Source organism: Rhinoderma darwinii, chromosome 11, assembly GCF_050947455.1.
Source record: "Rhinoderma darwinii isolate aRhiDar2 chromosome 11, aRhiDar2.hap1, whole genome shotgun sequence".
NCBI classification, from domain to species: domain Eukaryota; kingdom Metazoa; phylum Chordata; class Amphibia; order Anura; family Rhinodermatidae; genus Rhinoderma; species Rhinoderma darwinii.
Window position 1 is genome coordinate 54922032 of NC_134697.1, and position 20956 is coordinate 54942987.

General features: G+C 40.5%; 1 protein-coding gene across 2 annotated transcripts in view; it reads left to right on the plus strand.

Moving 5' to 3' along the window:
* MICU1 (mitochondrial calcium uptake 1) overlaps positions 1-20956 on the plus strand; it is a 198965-nt gene that overhangs the window by 106721 nt on the left and 71288 nt on the right. For both annotated transcript variants that reach the window (XM_075841550.1, XM_075841549.1), the window contains 2 exons: positions 3279-3361; positions 19154-19351. In XM_075841550.1, the coding sequence (XP_075697665.1) occupies positions 3279-3361; positions 19154-19351 (281 nt within the window). The remainder of the gene's footprint in view (positions 1-3278; positions 3362-19153; positions 19352-20956) is intronic.

A 20956-nucleotide genomic window follows, 5' to 3' on the forward strand; every position in this document is an offset into this window, starting at 1 on the left:
AAGGATTCTATCCCAAACCTTAATTATCTTGTGTTACATGAACACATGGGCTGTCAACTCTATAAGAAACTCCTGCAAATCTCATATAGTAATTAACGGGAGCTTTGCAGGACAGGCTTCTATCTTGGTACGGTTACCCCCAATGCCACCCACTCTCTGCTTAATCTGTCGTCGGGAGACTTAAACTTTGAGCAGCAGCCCTGATTCATTTTACCAGTGGAGGTACGCTTTAATTTAAATAGTTGTAAATCCACTATAGGTAGTACTTCTATATACAGATGACAGATCATGACACTGACGCCTGAATTATATTCTTGGTTGAAAGTAGGTCAAGTGAATCCCTGACATCTCATAAACGTGGCACACTCTTGCACCCTTTGAATAACTCCCGATCTTCTGTATAGGGGACTGTAAGAGAGCGTGTGTGGTATGTTAATGAGTATGCTACTTTTGGAGGGTTGTCTGAGAAATGCATCATTAAATGGGTTATATGTTTGCTCTCAGGCTGAATTCAGACGAACTTGGGGAAACTGTTCTATTTTTTTCAACTGACCCTTCACCTGGTCCGTTGAAACAACGGCTGTGTGAACGGCCCCATTGAAATTGTTTTAACGGCCGTCACACGAATGTATACCACGGTAGTCTGAATTCGGTCTTCGCCAACTCACCTGATTATTACAAAGTATATGCTGTTTTACAGACAACTGAGTGACCAATGGGTGAACTTCAGAAGTTGCAGTAACACCCACACGCCTCATTTTATTTGGGCCCCTAATAGACGCTTTAATTTAAAGAGGTCTCTCTCCATGACAGATCCTCTTTAAGGAGCATAGTATTTGTTAGTAGATTGTATTTAGGGATACTGTTGGGGAATAATTACCAGGATACCCAGGCTCTATTGCAGCCGTTTTATTTATTAATCATGCACTGAAACTGAAATGGTGGCGGCACATCTCAATATGCTCCATTTGCAGGAAATAGTGTGTGTTTCCTCCGGGCAGTCCAAGGAACCTACTTCTAGGTCTATTGGAGTTCTATATAATTGGTCCTAGCATGTGTATATCTGAGATGGGGATTAGATTGTAACACTCCGAGATAGGGATCCATGTGCTATATTTGCGACATTAAAAAATAAATATAAGTGACTCATTCTGATCTTCACACTGACATGGGGTTCAGGAAGCATCGCTCACTGGCCTCTGCTTTTGTTGCCTAGAAAAGAATGGGGCCAAACAATTATTCATTTGTTAGTGTGAAGAATTCCCTAATCAATAATTACAATGGTACGCTTCACTACAATTTTCCAATAAACATACTTTTGGTTTTTGTTGCATCCAAAAGCTGTGCCTCCATTAATAATTGAATTCTCTATTTAATAACTCAGGTCCTCTTTTAACCACCCTAGCAATACTTTAAAGGGTTCTCTGCTTTGGACAATTTCTACTTGTTGGAAGGGACTTTTGACAATGAGCTTATCGCAAAGTGTCGTTCTGCTGGGACCCCCAGCGATCAGCTGTAATCTGTGGGGAAACATGGTAGTAAGTGTTTAGTTTCAAAGCCACCACAGTGGAAATTGAGCATTACACAATGCCCATTCAAGTCAATGGGTTGTCCGTGTTATAATGGACAGGTCCTCTAGAGCAAGAGACTCTCTTTGCAATCGTTCTCCACTCTGGCCTCCACTCTGATGGGTATCCTGAACAGAGGACCCCCCCCCCCCCCCCCGCTATTAACTCAGAATATCCTAATAGGGTGTATGAAAATTAGTTTTCTAAACTGGATGACCCTTTTACTAAAGTCATTTTATTAACCGGAGCAGCTCATTTACTCAGTATCTTGCACTTATTAGTTCATATTGTGTTACCTTTTTCTTTTCTTTAACCGGGTAGCCTTCTCGTAGTGGCTTTGTTACTACCTAATAATGCTGCGTATAGCGTTCTCCTACCAAGGTGGGCTATGAAATCAATAGTGTGACAGCATGACCTATGGGAGCATTGATTGTAAAGTAATAGATTTTGACTAAAGAAACGTAGAGCTTAAATGCTGGGAGAAAATCTCCAGTGTTACACAGACCTTTTGAATTCCAAGTTTAAACCATCTTAGATCTGTCATAGATTTCTTAATAAAATAATTATCGGGCCTGGACCATTGTCTTGGTAATGCTGTTTTATTTACAGTAAAAGTGGGAACAAATTGTGCGTCCTCTTTAAAGGAACACTGAACCCAGAAATTAAATACAAAAATAAACTTGCCACCAGCATGTCAGTCCATAGGATTTTCTTTTTATTTTTACTAGTTTTATTGAAAAAATAAAATCATAAGGTCATAGTAACACAATCAGGTATACATACAGATTTCTGTGCTTGGCATATGGTGCTATTATAAACAGTTATTGATCAATAAAGCTGGATAAGACAGTCTTTGTGCTCCTCTCATTATTCCTTGTAACGTTATTATGGCTCTCTTGAAGGGATGTAAAATTAAGTTACAACTTCCCTATAACCATCGTTATATAGGAAATAGTGTTATCAAACTCTAAGCATTAGGGTATAACCTATGGATAAGTTATCAGTCACACCATTCGCACCCCATGTGAATGTACTCTAAAAATTGCGTCCAGGGCGCAGCAGTCCGTAACCGCATCCAGCTCCGGTGATTTGGCACAGGGTGGAAGTACTCAGCTGATTAAATTTTAGTGCTGGAAGCAAAACCTGGTTGCAACTGTTGACTTTTTAGATGACCTGGTGACCGGAATTTGCCAGTTTTCGCTTAAAGTAATGGTTCACTATTGAACATCATCTTGTTTTTTGAAAAAATAAATAAAATAGGTCCAAAATTTCATGCTAAATTCTAAGAGGTTGACCGCTTTAGGAAAATTATTAGGAGTGCACTCAAAACATTATTTTAGTAAACTTACTGATTTGTCTTTATATGCAATGGAGGATATAGAGTGACGTCACCTCCGGAACATGTGAACGAGGCCTATGAAGCTAACACTGGTGAACACTGCCTTGCAGAACTGGGGTCCTGAGTTTGAATTTTACCAGGAGTTAGATGTACATGGAATTTGTGTGCTCCCCACATTTTGCGTGGGTTACTCACACATGGTAAAAATATACTGATAGGTTAACTGATGTCTCACACTGTTTTTTCTTAAGTATATACAGAATTTTGCTTCTCCTTTTTATGATTATTTTAGATCAGTGTGGTTTTCTAGTTTTATAATGCATACATGATTAGCATCTGTAAGCTAACATTTATCTATTTCTATCCTTTAGCTCCTCAAAGAAACTTTGAAATTGCCTTCAAAATGTTTGATCTGAATGGAGATGGGGAAGTGGACATGGAAGAGTTTGAGCAGGTGGGGGTCATATTTCATTCATGTTCAGCAAACTCTATCCCTAATGTTTCTTACTATAATGTGTAAAATAAATAATTGTATTTTAAAGGGGTAGTCTCATCCGACATCCCCTCTGGCGGGAGCTGGACTCGCAGTAATCCGCTGATCGCCACCAGTTTTTGTTCCTGGTACCACTGGCAAAACCAGCTGTTTTCTAGCCGTGGCCAGACAAGAATTTTGAGCGGTGGGAGGGCTTATTTTTTGCGGGACGAGCTGTAGTTTTTATTGGCACTCTTTGTTGGTGCATATGACTTTTTTTTATCACTTTTTATTACATTTTTTGGGGAGTTAAGGTGACCAAAAAACTGCGATTTTGGTGGTTTACAATTTTTATTTTTTACAGCGTTCACCGTGTGCATTAAATAATGCTATATTGTAATAGTTCAGACTTTTACGTACACAGCAATACCAATTTTGTTTACTTTTTAAATTTTTCACATTACTTTAGAGGAAAAATGGGAAAAGGGTTTTTTTTTTTTACTTTTTATATTTTATTGTTTTCGCACTACTAAAAAATTTCTTCTTCTTTTTACACATTTTATTAGTCCCCCTAGGGGACTTGAACCACCGATCATTAGATCCCTGGTTCAATATACTGCAATACTAATGTATTGCAGTATATTGTCATTTTTACAGGCATCTGTTAAGCCCTGCCTGTGGCAGGGCTTAACAGAGCCAGAGTGAAGGCAGCCCTGGGGGCCTTCATTAGGCCCCTTGGCTGCCATAACATCCTTCATCACCCCCGATCTCGTTGCGAGGGTGGGGCAATGAGCTGTCGGAAGGGGCTGCCCCCCCCCTCTTTTCAACACTTCAGACGCTGCGTTCGGGATTGACTGCAGCATTTGAGGGGTTAAACAGCGCAATCGCTGCTCCCGGCTGTTAGTCCTGGGTGTCGGCTGTAAAACACGGCCTACACCCGCAGCATATCGCGCGCGCTCCAAACATCACCAACCGCACCATGACGTACCGGTATGTCATGGTGCGTCAAGGGGTTGAAGGGGTTGTATGAGAATCGACGATTTTCACCAGGATAGGTGATAATTGCCTGAGCGCTTTACTCAGCGGTTTTCATAATTCCTAAGGACTTTAAATGGAGCGGCAGTGTGCATGCCCAACCACCGCTCCATTCACTGTCCTCCTCATTATGGTTGAGCAGTGAGGATAAATAGGTGGTTCATGACCTCAATTCTCGAGATCGATGGGGCCACCAGTGATCAGACATTTTATCACCTATCCTGTGGATAGGTGATAATTTTCAATTCTGAGAAAATCCCTTTAAGCTGATCGACAGGAGTCCCTGAGGTTGGACCTCCACTGATCAAACATTAATGGCCTATGGGCCATCAATGTCAAAGCCCCCGAAAACTCCTATAAATATTACTCTGTATTGGACTTGGTATTCAAGGGATTCCAATTAATCTTGACATATTATTTTAATTTATAATAGGGTTTGTCCGGTTTCCGTCAGGAGTTCTGGTATTTTTGTGATGGCAAGAATAATGCTGCAGACTAAACTATTCTAAAATACCAGACAAACCGGACAGAAAGCAAAAAATGTCTGTGAACAGAGCTCTAGTCAGTATCAATGTAATGCAAAGAAATAGACACACACACACACACACACACACACACACGGTGTATATGTGTGTATATATATATATATATATATATACACACACACACACGGTGTGTGTATGTATGTATGTATATATATATATATATATATAATATATATATATATACTCACACGTATACTAGTCCTTCTCATTGAATTAGAATATCATAATTTAATTTCAGTGATTCAATTAAAAAATGGAAAATCATATATTCTATAGATTGATTACACACAGAGTGATCTACTTCCAGCATTTTTTTCTTTTAATGTTGATGATTATGGTAACCGTTAATGAAGACCCAAAATTTAGTGTCTTAGAAAATGTTAATATATTATAAGCCCAATTTCAAAAATTATTTTTAATACTGAAATGTTGGCCTACTGAAAAGTATGCACAGTATATGCACTCAATACTTGGTCTGGGTCTCCCTTTGCATGAATTACTGCATCAATGCGGCGTGGCATGGAGGCGATCAGCCTGTGGCACTGCTGAGGTGTTATGGAAGCCCAGGTTGCTTTGATAGCGGCCTTCAGCTCGCCTGCGTTGTTGCGTCTGTTGTCTCTCGTCTTCCTCTTGACAATACCCCATAGATTCTTTATGGGGTTTAGGTCGGGTGAGTTTGCTGGCCAATGTGATACTGTGGTTATTAAACCAGGTATTGGTACTTTTGGAGGTGCCAAATCCTGCTGGAAAATGAAATCAGCATCTCCATAAAGCTTGTCAGCAGAGGGAAGCATTAAGTGCTCTAAAATGTCCTGCTAGACGGCTGCGTTGACTCTGGTCTTGATATAACACAGTGGACCAACACCGTTTCTCAGTGGTCCAAACTCCTGTTTTCAGATGAAAGTAAGTTCTGCATTTCATTTGGAAATCAAGGTCCCAGAGACTGGAGGAAGAGTGGAGAGGCATCAATCCAAGTTGCTTACGGTCCAGTGTGAAGTTTCCACAGTCAGTGATGGTTTGGGGAGCCGTGTCATCTGCTAGTGTTGGTCCACTGAGTTACTTGACTATTTTTTGCGTTTTTTTAAGCCGTTGAAGCTAATGCAAAAGATGCAGGCAAAAAAACACTCCAAACGAGTGCCCCCTATTAGTTTCAATAGGATGTCAGTGCTGGAAAGCACTTGAAGACCATCAGCCCCCCACCCACAGTAAAATTTACCATCAGCCCCCCACCCACAGTAAAATTTACCATCAGCCCCCCACCCACAGTAAAATTTACCATCAGCCCCCCACTCACAGTAAAATGTCCATCAGCCCGCAACTCGCAGTAAAATAACCATCAGCTCGCCACTCACAAATGCCCCCTTGTAGGTAGCTGCCACACGGCCCCCTTGTAGGTAGCTGCCACACGGCCCCCTTGTAGGTAGCTGCCACACGGCCCCCTTGTAGGTAGCTGCCACACGGCCCCCTTGTAGGTAGCTACCCCCCCTTCCTGTAAATAGAGCCACTGTAGCTCCCTGAAGGAGCGGAATCCCCCTGTGTCCATGGGTTCCGCTCCTGAAGGAAGCACTTTAGGTTTCTGACCATATATGGACAGTGACATCAGGGGCAACTCCTGAAGCGGAATCCCCGTCCACAGCGTTGCCGACTCTGTAGTCGGGGATTCTACTCCAGGAGAGGCCCCTGACGTCTCTTTCCATATATGGATAGTGACGTAAGGGGGTTCTCCTGGAGCCGAATACCTATGAAAGTATTTCATCAATACCTATGAAAGTATTGTTTACCATGACTAAGGGATGAGGTATTCTGAAACGTGTTAGGCGACTGTAGAATTTGTCTGTAATTCCAGACCGTAATTACGGACCCATTCACTTCTATTGCCCAAGGACACCTTCCCGTATATTTACAGTAAGTTGTCCGTGTTTCATGTTTTTCACAAATGTTTTTACATTAATTGTTTTGATTAGTTTCTGTATGAAAGAACTTCTTAAAATCAGTCAAAACTTGGTTGCAGTCTATTTAATTAATGTTAATATAAGCTATTATGTTTTTCAATACATAGGTTTTTTTAATGAAATGGGGGATTTAGGCTGGCCATACATTTTAGACAGCTGTGGACCAACCGCTATTCCTCCCCGACTCCCCGAGTTGAGCGTGCATGTGTTCACAAGGAGAAAGCTGCTGCCAAACTTCTCTAGCAGCATCTTATCAAATAATGAATAAAATGAAATTCAACATTCCCGATCCTTCTCTCCCTCGACGTCTGCCATCGGGAGGGTGTCGAGATTCCAACTTTAGGGGAGTATTTTGACAATATGAAAGTTGTCCGCTTTCAAAAGTGTCAAAATTGTCCTGGCTGCCAGATCTGTAAAATGTCCAAAAAACCCCTGTCAGTGAAAGGGTTCAATAGGTGCCAGCTGTCAAGCGTATTGACTGAGAATGATTGATTTTTATGGACGCTAAAGCTGCCCATACATATTAGATGACCATTGGCCAAACCTGGCACCTAATGTGTATTTGGGTGTCCCGACTCTCCCCACGACTGCAGATATTGAAAGAAAGAAAGGTTGGCGTTCAATATGCCTGATCCTTATATTTTTACTGGAAATAAGCCGCAGAAAGAAATGTCTGACAGCCACTTATTCCTAAATCAAATTCTAAAAAAAATAAAGTTAAAAATCATAGTACTAATATAGTGCCCCTTATTGCAATCAAGTGTGATGTAATCTTGTTTTCATTTTTTTTATTCATTTATATACTAATGTTGCATTCTCTTACATGTTTACTATGTGTCTCCATCAACAAATTCAAGAAGGAAAGCTTTTTGTTTCCATGCAGCATGTCGCTAATTGCTAAATAATGATTATCTCCATAGATGTGATTAACAGAAAGTAAGCGTGATTGTAGGAACCAGACTGTAATTAGTTTAGTACACTAAGAATAGAGGAAAGTGAGGGAAAAACGTCTCCAAATACTGGAAATGCCATTAACACTAAAAGGTCCTTAATTGCTATGTAAATACCTACAAAGTTCTCTATTCAATGACATGTAGAGTAGAACAGGAGCCAGGTCCTAGAGGAATAAGAGAAACCACATATATCCTTCCTATGTAAGTTTAGCTTGAACTAAAATTGTTTTTTGAATCAAATAATTTTTTATTGAAGTTTTTGCCACCATGTATATACATTAAAAGAACATAGAACACCCCCTCCCTTCTCCCGCTCCTAATCCCACCTGCTGTTCAAATGTAATCATTCTCATACAATATCTAGGTCCGCGTGCCTCGAACTCCTACACACTCTACACAGCAATTAGCTACCTTGTATAACCAATATCATGTCACATCCATATACACATTCTATCGGAAACATAAGGGGGTATGATACATAAATCAAAAGCATATTGTACAGAAAATTATCGTAGGAGGGCCAGAGACTAGGAGGAATTCCCATGACCACCAGTCGGTATAACTGGATATGTAAGTACCCTATTAAGGACCAGAGCAATTGGAGCAAGGTCTGGTGTATTCAACCAGGGAGCTAAAGTATTGACCCTAGATTTAAATTCTATGATCTCGGGGGGGGGGGGGGGGGGGATCCGTATTAGACCAGTGTGTGCAGCTGTCCGCTTGATATAGAAGTCTCAGAACCGTCCGTCTCTGCCCCTCTGTCACAGGCAAGTCAGAGGTATATCCTAGGATACATACAACGGGTCCAAAGCACTAGTGCACATGTTCACCTGCCCAATAAGACCCACCACCCTTCTCCAGAAACTCTTACTACGCGGGCAGCTCCACATAACATGTATTAGGTCAGCTCCACTCTCCGTACACCTATAACAACAAGAGTCCCCTTTTATATCCCATCTTATAAAGGAGAGGGGTTCTATACGCCATATGAAGGATGAAAAGTTGTGAGAGTCGATACATTTAACTTAGGGACGTATTAGGTACTGATTCTAGGATGTCCTGCCAAACTTCCTCAGCAATCTGACCCAGATCTCGCTCCCATCGTTCCCTCAGATTAAGAGGCCTAGCCTTGAAAGTGGGATCTAGTAGGGATAAATATAATAAAGAAATTATGCTCTTGATGTCTTCTGGCTGAGCTAAAACATTAAGAAGTGTGGGATGCTGGGGCTATTGGCGACATTCTATTCTGTTGTTCGTAGGCGTGTCTGAGTTGTAAATACTTAAAGAAACTAGTTTGAGGAAGATCAAATTCCGATTGCAGGTCTGCAAACCTGCGAATCACACCATGAGAAAAAGGTGCTGGAGGACCCTAAGGCCTTTACACTGCCACTTCTCGAACCCCTGTAGTTGATCAAGTTCTTAATAAAAATTGTTTCCCCATATGGGGGAGTATGGAGTATACCCCACTATCCCACCACTTCTTTGGCCCTATCCCAGACCTTATAAATCATAGCTAGTGTAGGAAAGCCCTTCTCATTTCTCCCAGCCGGCCAGATTCTAGAACTAAAAATAGCTGTTTCTCACCAGTCCCAAAGCAAAGTAATTTCCCCACTGTTTCCGCTCCCCACCATCTGAGATGCTGAAGCTGAGCCACAATATAATAAAGCCATGGGTTTGGTACCGCCAACACCCCATCTTCCTTTGGTCTCTGCAGGGTCTCCATACATATCCTTGGAGCACCTCTTTTGCAAATTATATCTCTAAAGATACCAGTGAGTTAGTGAAAAATTCTGTAGGGAAGCCATGCCGAGGCTGAACTAAAATTGGTATTACCATTGGTTGTATGTTTGTTTTTAACTGGACCTAACACCAGAAAGATGTTTTAGTGTTGTAGAGCAATATGAACAGCTGATTTTACCTAGAATATCATTTAGGGGTGCAAGGGGTTGTTAGAATTCCAAGAGTCATAACTTTATTTTTACGATAACCTTGCCAAATGGGCGCTTGTTTTTTGCGGGATGCGTTATAATTTTTATTAGCAAAATTTTGGGGTACATATAACTTATTGGCTAATTTTTTTTTTTGTTACATTTTTCTTAAGGGGGTGGGAAGGATTGGAAAAAATAGAAAATTCGATATAGTTTTCTTTTTTTTCTTTATGCCACGTACTGTTCGGTATAAATATCATAATTACTTCCACAGATCATCACGATTGAGGCAATACCAAACCTATATATTTTTTTTTTTTTCTAATTTTACTACTTTTGCATGCATGTTTTATGAGAAAAGTAAATATTTTTTTATTTTTTTGTCGCTGCATTTGAAGAGCCATAACTATTTTCATTTTTCCGTCAACGTGGCCAAATTCAGGCTTTCCTTTTTGCGGCCCAAGTTGTAATTTTTATTGCCAACATTTCAAGCCACATATAATTATTATTAGAATTTTTTTTAAATAAAATACAAATGTGGGGGAATGGGATTTTTTTTGTAAATCCACTCTATGATCTTTCTTCTATGGGTCTTTGTGATTGCGGAGATACCATATATGTATTTTTGTATAGTCTACTATTTTTGCTAAATAATATTTAATGCTAAAAAATGGTTTCATTCATTTATTTATTCTATACTTTGTTTCATTTTAGTTTATTTTTTATCCTGCTAGGGGACTTGATGCTGTCATCATCTTATCACTTCTCTAATACTTTGGAATACTCCACTTACCAATGCCTTATTGACTGTCACTGTTACTCTGACTGGCAAAATTTCAGGCTTATAGGCTTTCTCCTATGACAGACCTAGGTACCTTTAGGCGCCCAGCTGCCATTGTAACCCATTATCCCCCACGATTGCATCAAGGGGGTGCCGATGGGTGGATAAAGGAAGCTCACTTACTCTGTCAAACACCTTCGGTGTTGTAGTCGCTGTTGACTGCAGCATCTAGGGGGGAAACGCTTGAAAAGTTATTTCCAGTTTTGCCGTTAGAGCAGGATATAAGCTGTATAATGCATCCAGCACTCGCAAGTGATGGCATGGGCAAAGTCCCTATGCCTCACCAACACTTTGATCTAATAGTACGATGGCTCGCAGGGATGACACACGAGCCGTAGTGTACTAATGTGTTGCGGGAACTGCAGTGAATAGGATGGGACAGCAGATCCGTTTCTGCTCCTCTGTCAATCAAACTATCCCTGCTTCACCGTGAGCCTACTTACTCAGCATGCTATTTCTCCAGTTTCTAACCACATTCAATATGTTTAGATGTCCTGATCGCACTGCCGCTATAACAGAGAGGAGGAATTTTAGACTGGCCGGCTTTCCATATGTCAATTCCTAATGGAATGTAAGGGTAAGGAAGTGCAGCCTTGTATAGTGCTGGCAAGTGTCACAAACACAATACACACCCCCTGTACTAGAGGGAATGGAAAGAAACACCGCCAGACGATCGGGCCACTGCGAGAGGATAGGGAACATCTATTGCAAAAAAGAATCCTATGATCATATTGAGCAAGCAGAATATGAATAAATTTCACATTTGGCCGAATTGACAGGTACTCTTTCAGTATAATGCTGAGTAACTGTTGTACACACAATGGGCCTCGCACATTATAACTGTACCAAGAAAAATATCAGTGTTGCCCATAGTAATCAAGAGTCCAATATTTTATTTTTTTCTTGGAGTAGATCTCAAAATAGTGATTTGATTGATTGCTCTAGGCAACACTTTTTTTTAATATATATATATATATATATATATATATATATATATATATATATATAAAAAACATAATTGAGGCTCTGTGTGTCACCCAATGCTAATGAGGCACTGAACCTGCAGGGGGCTGCAAAAGATGAGGTCAGAGCTAAAAAAAAAAAAGCTGAATTATTAATGCTCCTTTTAATGTGAATAGTATACATTGAAAAAATAATGCTGAATTATCTTTTACTAGCATTTTGTATGGAATCTGCGATGGAGGCCTCATGCAAAGCCTAAGGGTCCTCTTACACGGCCCAACCTGGGCTGTGTAGACGAGCGCCGATCAATGAGACTGCTCGTTGATTGGCGTTTGTTTGCTCTTTTCACAAGAAGCGATGTCTGTGGTTTGTTACTCCGATTGCTCATCCTCCTACACTCCTATCATGTCGGCAGCACGTCTCCTTTTTTACACACGGATAAGTTGCGGACAACGATAATATTTTTTGCTGCATATACGATACAATTAGCCGATGAACGAGTGTTTACACAGGGCAATCATCAGGCCCGAGTAAAACGGCCTTAACTTAGAACGTGGGTCCATTAGGTTTCCGTTTTTTAAACTGATGGAATAGCGTATCATGCCATGTTGTTCTTGTCGTCAAAGAGAAATGGTAACATAAAAGAAAAGCCAGGATGTGTGAGCATAGACTTTCTCATATACATGCGCTCTAACTAAGGGACAGTGAGGATCACTCTGCATTTATAATAAACATCTAGTCAAGGAGTATTCTTGCATTGATTAGTTTTCCTACCACTATAACATGTAGTGTGTTTCCATTTTAGGTCCGCTCTGCCATACTGGCATCCATTGCTTGACAGGGTCTATGACGTTGTACTTACATTGACCATATGCTCCACATGTTATTTATAGCTTTATTATTTAAACACTCTGCTGCAGAGACTGGGATTTATATAAGCCAGCTCGGCAGTATAACATTGAGCTCTTTGCTAAAATGACAAAAGTTCTTCTGCCATTATCTATTTCATGATTTTTTTAAGCTCTGTTCATATTGCTGCTCAGACCTTTCATAGGATGTTCCTTTACTTTTGATGATCGGAATAGCGCAGCATGCAGTGCTCTTGGTAGATTGTTTTGAACCCGTTCCTCGGCAAGCAGTGATCATGAGCATAGAATAAATCACCTTCTGAAATATATGGTCCTTTTTTGAGGTGATGTGAGTGAAGAATACAAATGGAAAATGTATTAGTAGCATTGATGTAAATTGGGAATGTAGTTGCAGTTCAGGAACCGTGGTGTAAGGCCCCATGCACATGAACGTATTTTTGCGGCCGCAATTCGCCCACAAATCTGCGGGCAAATTGTGGCCCCATTCATTTCAATGGGCCCATGCATACGACCGTGGTTCCCACGGTCCATGCATTGCCCAGGAGCAAAAAGAACGGACATGTCTTATGACGGCCACATCTTGCGGTCCAGGCTCGTTGAAATGAATGCCCATGGCAATGTGCACGGCCTGTGATTTGCGGGCAGCCGCGGGTGACACTCCACGGCCGTCCGAGCCGCAAGTCACGGCCCGTGCACATCACTACGGTCGTGTGCATGAGGCCTTAGTCGTCTTTGTTTAGCAGCTAGGAAAAACACAATTAAATATATATTCTTCTATAGAATTAATTGGGCCGTTACTTCATCAGGTAGGTCCAAGAAACTGTTGTTGGTAGTTTAAATTATGTGTAGGTCATTTCCTGTGAGAACCCATGTGGACGACAGATTCTGGTCATTTGATCTGAAAGACTGGGTCTATCTAGGTTGAGGTGAAGTTGGGTACCAGTAATACCCGAGACAATCCGTGTTTTTATATAATTGGGTTTGAAGTGGAAAAAACACGTATCAAATGTTCACATTGAAAAAAGCAAGGGGAAATGTGCTAACATGCGCAAGAAGAGTTGCAGTGTAAAGCATGGGGGAGAAAACCGCTTATAAATAGGCAGGTGAATTAAGGAACCTCAAATTCCATTTAGAAAATGCATCTGCAGTTCCTGATCATAGCTGAGCCCTAAGAGAGAGGAGCTAGAATACCACTGCGGTCCCCGGAGCCATGTTTTTCTAATCCAGTATAACCTCTTAAAACCTGGCTAGTCTTCTGTTAATGGACCTAAACTCGAAGAACAACATTTTGAGAATTACTATGTTTTACTCAGCATATAGAGATGGGAAAACCTTGTGATATTAAAATGGAAACGTATTGTTTAAAAGCTCTATTGTCTCCTTCTCAGTTGCAGTTTAATCATAAGATAAACGATCGCATATCATGAGAGGAAAGCTTTCGGCGATGCAGAGTATATCTAGCACACGATTATATCTACTTGTGCAGCTTCATCTGTAAGCGGAAACCATGACACAACCATATATTTATAATAACAAGATACGAAATAACATCCGCTTCCTTGTCATTGTAATAGGGCTGAAATGGGATTTTGTGTGTGCCGATAGCTGAATTTGTTAGACATGTTTATTGACAACCAGTTGAGACTGTAGTATAGATCAGGGGTACTCCATTATTTATAGTTAAGGCTATATGCTTACGGACTAGATTTGCCATAGGCAATTCTGACCCGTGGATCTGTGGCAGAAATCCGAGACTGATCTGCCCCCCTGTAGATAGTGCCACACATTTCCCCTTGTAGATAGTTGCCACGCAGTGACCCCTGTAGACAATGCCTTACAATTCCCTTTTTTAGATAGTGCCAGAGAAAGCCCCTTTTAGATAGTGCCTACAGTTCCCCCTTGTAGTTCCAGCCTATGAGATGCTGAGACGGGTCCCTTGCGTAGGCCAATGCAATGCAGCGACATCATTGCGCCTGCCTGCGCAGTGATCCTGTCCCAGCGTCTTATAGGCTTCAGGCCTAACATTGCCTGTAGACTAGTGAACGGTGGAGCAAGGAACTGATGGCTCCCTGCTCCACCATAATATTTAATTGTACGTGCGTCATGAGGATGCAGATACAATTGAATGTTGGAATACAGGGCCAAAAATTCAGGCTTCTGCCCTGGATGCCCGGAGCTAGTGACGTCTCTGGTCCGGACAACTGGCGTCACCGGTCCGATTTCGGACCAAGGCTCACCAGTTGTGGACCCCTGTTATAGATCATCCTGCACAATATCTGATCTTTGATATTACGGAACGTACACGGTTTTGTTTTTTTTTCATCTTTCCTGTGTTTAACCCCTTAACGACCAAGGACGAAAATGAACGTCATGGTCGGCTGCTAGTTCCCGCACCATGACGTTCATTTTCGTCCGCATTTCAAACTGTCACTCTGTGTAAACACAGAGTGACAGACGCGCGCTGACAGCTGTCCTAGACAGCTGAGACATCAGTCTTGCCGGACAGCGGACCATCGCCGCTGATTTCGGCAGTTAACCCCTTAAGTGCGGCGACGGATTGCCGTCGCCGCATTTAAGTGGTTTGAAGCACATCAGCAGCCCCCACGAAGTGATCGTGGGGGCTACCGATGCTTGTCACGGCAATCGGAGGTCAGATAATGACCTCCGGGTTGCCATGCACGGAAGCCTCGGAGGAACAGCCTCCGGCCGTTCCTCCTCTGCTTCCTGTCAGTGTGACAGTCACGTCACAATGACCGTTGGAGTACATTACACTACGTGTGTAGTGTAATGTACTCTAGCAGCGATCAAAGCTGCAAGACTAAGTGTCCCCTAGTGGGACAAGTGAAAAAAGTAAAAAAAAGTAATAAAAATGTTTTAAAAAAAGTGTAAAAATAAAAGTTATAAGTTCTATAAACACTAAATGCTTTTTTTCCTATAATAAAACTATTATAGAAAAAAAAATGAACACGTTAAAAAAGTACACATATTTGGTATCACCGCGTTCGTAACGAACCCAACTATAAAACTATAATGTTGTTTTTCCCGCACGATGAACACCCCAAAAAAAAATCAATAAAAAAACTACGACAGAATCGCAATTTTTTGGGTCACCACCGCTCCCTAAATAAAGAATAAAAAGTGATCAAAAAGTCGCATGTACCCGAAAATAGTACCAATAAAAACTTCTATCCGTCCCGCAAAAAACAAGCCCTTACACAGCTTTTTTGACTAAAAAATTAAAAAATTATGGCTCTCAGAATATGGTGACACAGAATTTTTTTTTTTTATAAATAAGTCATTTTATTGCGCAAACGCTAAAAAAAAGGAACAAACCTATATACATATGGTATCGCCGTAATCGTACCAACCTGCAGAATAAAGTAAAAATGTCATTTATAGCGTACGGTGAACGCCGCAAAAAGAAAACCTAAAAAACGGTGTCAGAATTCCTGTTTGTTGCTCAGGATTGCAAAAAAATTGAATAAAAAGTGATCAAAAAAAATCGCATGTACCCCAAAATGGTACCAATGAAAACTACAGATTGTCCCGCAACAAATAAGCCTTCACACCACTCTATTGATGGAAAAATAAAAAAGTTATGGCTCTTGGAAAGCGGGGAGTGAAAATCTAAAATATGAAAGCAAAAAATGGATCAGTCCTGAAAGGGTTAACTCATTTCTAATGAAAAAACGTATGACAACATGTTGGGTATTTCCGTACTCGGGAGAAATTGCTTTATAAAAAATGGTTGTTTTTTTCCTCCTTTATCCCTTGTGAAAATGAGAAAATGCAACATTTTAGTGGAAAAAATGTTGATATTAATTTTCGCGCCCTAATTCTAATAAACTCTGCAAAAGACCCGTGGGGTCTAAATGCTCACTATACCCCTAGAAAAATTCCTTGAAGGTTTTTCCAAAATGGGGTCACTTTTGGTGGGTTTCCACTGTTTTGGTCCCTCCAGTGCATTGCAATTGCGACATGGCACCGAAAACCATTCCAGCAAAATCATAAATCCAAATGGCGCTCCTTCCCTTCTGAGCCCTGCTGTGGGTCCAAACAGCAGTTTATTACCACATATGGGGTATTGTCGTAATCGGGAGACATTGCTTTACAAATGTTGGGGTGCATTTTCTTCTTTATTCCTTGTAAATAATAAAAATTTCTATGTTGTTTCAGAAAAAAAGTACATTTTAATTCTTAGAGACTAATTCCAATATATTTAGCGAAAAACCTGTGTGGTCAAAATGCTAACTATACCCCTAGATAAATACCTTAAGGGGTCTAGTTTTCGAAATGGGGTCGTTTATGGGGAGTTTCTATCATTCTGGCAGCTCAAAGCTTCTCCAAATGTACATTGGGGCCTAAAACATTTTCAAGCAAAATCTGAGTCCTGAAAGCCTCCGGGTGTTCCCTTCCTTTGGGGCCCTGCCGTGTGTCCAAACAACGCATTAGGGCCATAATGTGGGTATTTTTGAAAACAGGAGAAAGAGGGTGATAGATTTTGGGGTGTGTTTCTTCATTTTCATGGTCGCTTTACAAAGAAATCGGTCTTCAAACAAATACTTTTATGAAAAAAGTGAAATTATTATTTTTTTCACCTGATATGCATTAAATTTAGCAAAGAACTGTGGGGTCAAAGTAATTACTATACCCCTAAATAAATACCTTATGGGGTCTAGTTTTCTAAATGGGGTCGTTTATGGGGAGTTTCTATCGTTCTGGCAGCTCAAAGCCTCTCCAAATGTACAGTGGGGTCTAAAACATTTTCAAGCAAAATATGAGTCCTGAAAGCCTCCGGGTGTTCCCTTCCTTTTGGGTCCTGCCGTGTGTCCAGGCAGCGCATTAGGGCCACAATGTGGGTATTTTTGAAAACAGGAGAAAGAGGGTGATAAATTTTGTGGTGTGTTTCTTCATTCTCATGGTCGCTTTACAAAGAAATTGGTCTTCAAACTGATACTTTTATGAAAATAAGTGAAATTATTTTTTTTTTCACCTGCTATGTATTAAATTTAGCAAAAAACTGTGGGGTCAAAATACTTACTATACCCTTAGGTAAATACCTTAAGGGGTCTAGTTTTCTAAATGGGGTCATTTGTGGGGGTTTCCACCATTCTGACACCTATGAGCCTCTGAAAACCTGGCTTGGTGCAGGAAAACAAAATGTACTTCAAAATTTATAAAATTATTATTCAATTTGTAAGTCCTCTAAATTGCTGAAAATTTATTTTATTTTTTCAAAAGTGCTGCCAAAATAGAGTAAAGAGATAGAAATATATATTTAATTAAAAAAATTGTACAGTATGTATGTACATATGTGACATATTGCAGTTAAAAATAGGGGAAAATGGTAATTTTTACAACATTTCTTCCATTTTTCTATTTTTTAATTAATTTCCGCAAATCGTATCAGTCTACTTTTACCACTAAAATAAAGTACAACTTGTGACGAAAAAACAATGTCAGAATTACTTGGATATTCAAAACTTTCACAGAGTTATTCTCTGATAAAGTCACACATACCAGATTTGACAAATCTGGCTTGGTCATTAAGGTACAAACATGCCCGGTCATTAAGGGGTTAAGCACCATTTCCAATAGGGATGGTTTGTTTGATGACCAGGTCTGCCATACTAATATACAAAGAGAGAATAGTAGATTTCTACGTCACTGAATGAAACATCAAAAAACAGACATGGTACATCATTCTCCTAGATGTCTTGCCAGTAGCTAGTATCGGCAAGTTCAGTTGATGGGTCTCTTCAAAAAGCTGGCACCGCTGCATATCTTTTACATTTTGAATTTTAATTAACCCCTTAATGACCGGGCCTGAAAAGGTCTTAATGACCAGCTAAATTTTTCAGTTTTTACCTCTCTGCATTTCATCAGCCATACCTTTTTTTAATTTTTCATTGATGTGGCCGTAATGAGGCCTTGTTTTATGCATGAGAAATTTAAGGAAAAAGTGATTCTCAACATAGTTTTTCTTGTTTTATTTTTTATCCAGTTCACGTTTAACGCTAAATAACCCATTAGATTAATTCTTCAGGTTATTACGGTCGTTTAGATACCGAATGTGTAGGTCTTTTATCTTCATTTAGCGTAGAGGCAATAAAATATATTTTATGCAAAATAATGATTTTTATATTTTTTGGCCTTATTTTTTTAATCCCATTAAGAAAACTTTTAGATCTTTTGTTTTTTACTTGTAATGCATTAGCATACTCCTGTATGCTAATACATTACACTGTGTCACTATGACACAGGCTGCTGTTAGGCCAGCACATAGTGTGCCCAAACAGCAGGCAAACTGAACAGACAACCCTGGGGTCCTTTCTTGGTCCTTGGTTCACATATCATTTAACTACACCAAAGGTTATACAAAATCCTGCGAATACACTTTTTAAGGTATACTGTATATTTTACACATATAAGTAATGTAAGGTGAGGGGGACTTTAGCCGTAGCTTTTTTTACGTAAACCTCTTATGGAGAGAGGAACACTTATGCAACTTCTATACTAATCTTCTATTTCTATACTTTTCGGGTTTGTCAGCGTTACGAACGCCATACTTTTACATACACTGATAGTTTGGTTAATACGTTTTTATACTTGAATATGTAGTATCAGGACTGGAGTTCAGTTAATTCTGTACGACATAACGGACATTATTGTATATTTTTGTCTTCAGGTGCAAAGCATCATTCGATCCCAGACCAGTATGGGCATGCGTCATCGAGATCGATCCACTACTGGGAACACACTGAAAACAGGATTCAGCTCCGCTCTTACCACCTATTTCTTTGGAGCAGATTTGAAAGGGAAACTAACTATTAAGAGCTTTCTAGAGTTTCAGCGCAAACTCCAGCACGATGTTCTTAAACTTGAGGTAAGTCTTCTCGGTTATATTGTAGAAGCCAGTGCACTTGGACTTACTACAGTACTTGCTCCAGTATGAAGCCGGAAGCCGGTCGTCTCCTACTGCAGAGTTCTGAGTAGTCCGCAGCATGGACTGCGTGGCTGGTCTGTGCTGCTGTTTAGAACCTGTATAGACTTACAAAAGTATATAGAAAAATCATCATTTTGCTAATTCCTGCACTATATTATATATTTCCGTATACCTGGAAGTACACTGGAATATTGCTTGCAATAGGGCATCTCTCTATTATTCTTAAATAGGTTTTTATATCCTGCTTTAAATGGTTTTGCAATATTTGTGGACGCTAATTTTAAAATATATATGCCCTATTAATACCATGTCGGTCTCCTACTATGGCCTGCAGTTTCCCGCCATCTACCCTTTTTTAGAATTTCAGAAAACCTCTTTAAGTATACTGCTTATTTTTTGTCCTCCTCGCAGTAAAAAGGAGCCTGGGTTAAGGCCCCATGCACACGACCGTATTTTTGTCCACCTGTAAATACGGGTCCTTGGTCACACGTATTTGACCCGTATTACACCTGTATTTACGGGCACGTTTTTGGCTGCAAAATTGCACTGCAGTAATCGGCAGCCCCTTCTCTCTATCAGTGCAGGATAGAGAGAAGGGACAGCCCTTTCCGTAATAAAAGTAAAAGCAATTCATACTTACCCGGCCGTTGTCTTGGTGACGCGTCCCTCTCTTGACATCCAGTCCGACCTCCCTGGATGACGCGGCAGCCCATGTGACCGCTGCAGCCTGTGATTTGACCTGTGATTCGCTGCAGCAGTCACATGGGCTGTAACGTCATCCCAGGAGGCCGAACTGGGGGAAGAAGCAGGGAGTTCTGGGTAAGTATGAACGTCTTTTTTTAAAAAAAAATTTTGTTTTTTTTGTTTACAGATTTATCTATATTGTGATCGGTAGCCACTGTCCAGGGTGCTGAAACAGTTACTGCCGCTCGTTTAACTCTTTCAGCACCCTGGAGAGTGACTATTTACTGATGTCGCCTAGCAACGCTCCCGTAATTACGGGTGCACACACACGTAGTCACCCGTAATTACAGGAGCCCCATAGACTTTTATGGGCTGCCCGTGCCGTAATTACAGCCTGAAATAGGACATGTTCTATCTTTTTCAACGGCACGGGCACCTTCCCGTAACCATACGGGGAAGTACCCGTGGCCAATAGAAGTCCATGGGCCCGTAATTACGGGCCGTAATTACGGGAGTTTTTACGGTGGTGTACATGGGGCCTAAGTCTGAGAAGGATAGAGGCCGGTTATCTTTGTGTAGTGCTCCGGTACCTCTCGTCTTGTAAGCGTGTACATGATATCTGCAAAGTCATACAACCGAGATAAGCAAAATGATCAGGGTAATTCTTCTATTAGGTAATATGGCTGCATTTATTTTTATTTTGGAGATCACAAACTAGGAAACCATTTCTGCTGGTAGGTTATATGCAAGATGAATTTCAGGATCTATTTTTCAAACCACTGAAGGCACATTTTCTTTTCTGCACATCCAGAAGTGTTAAAAATGAAGCAGCTCTCATCTCTGTCTCTACTTTAAATGCTT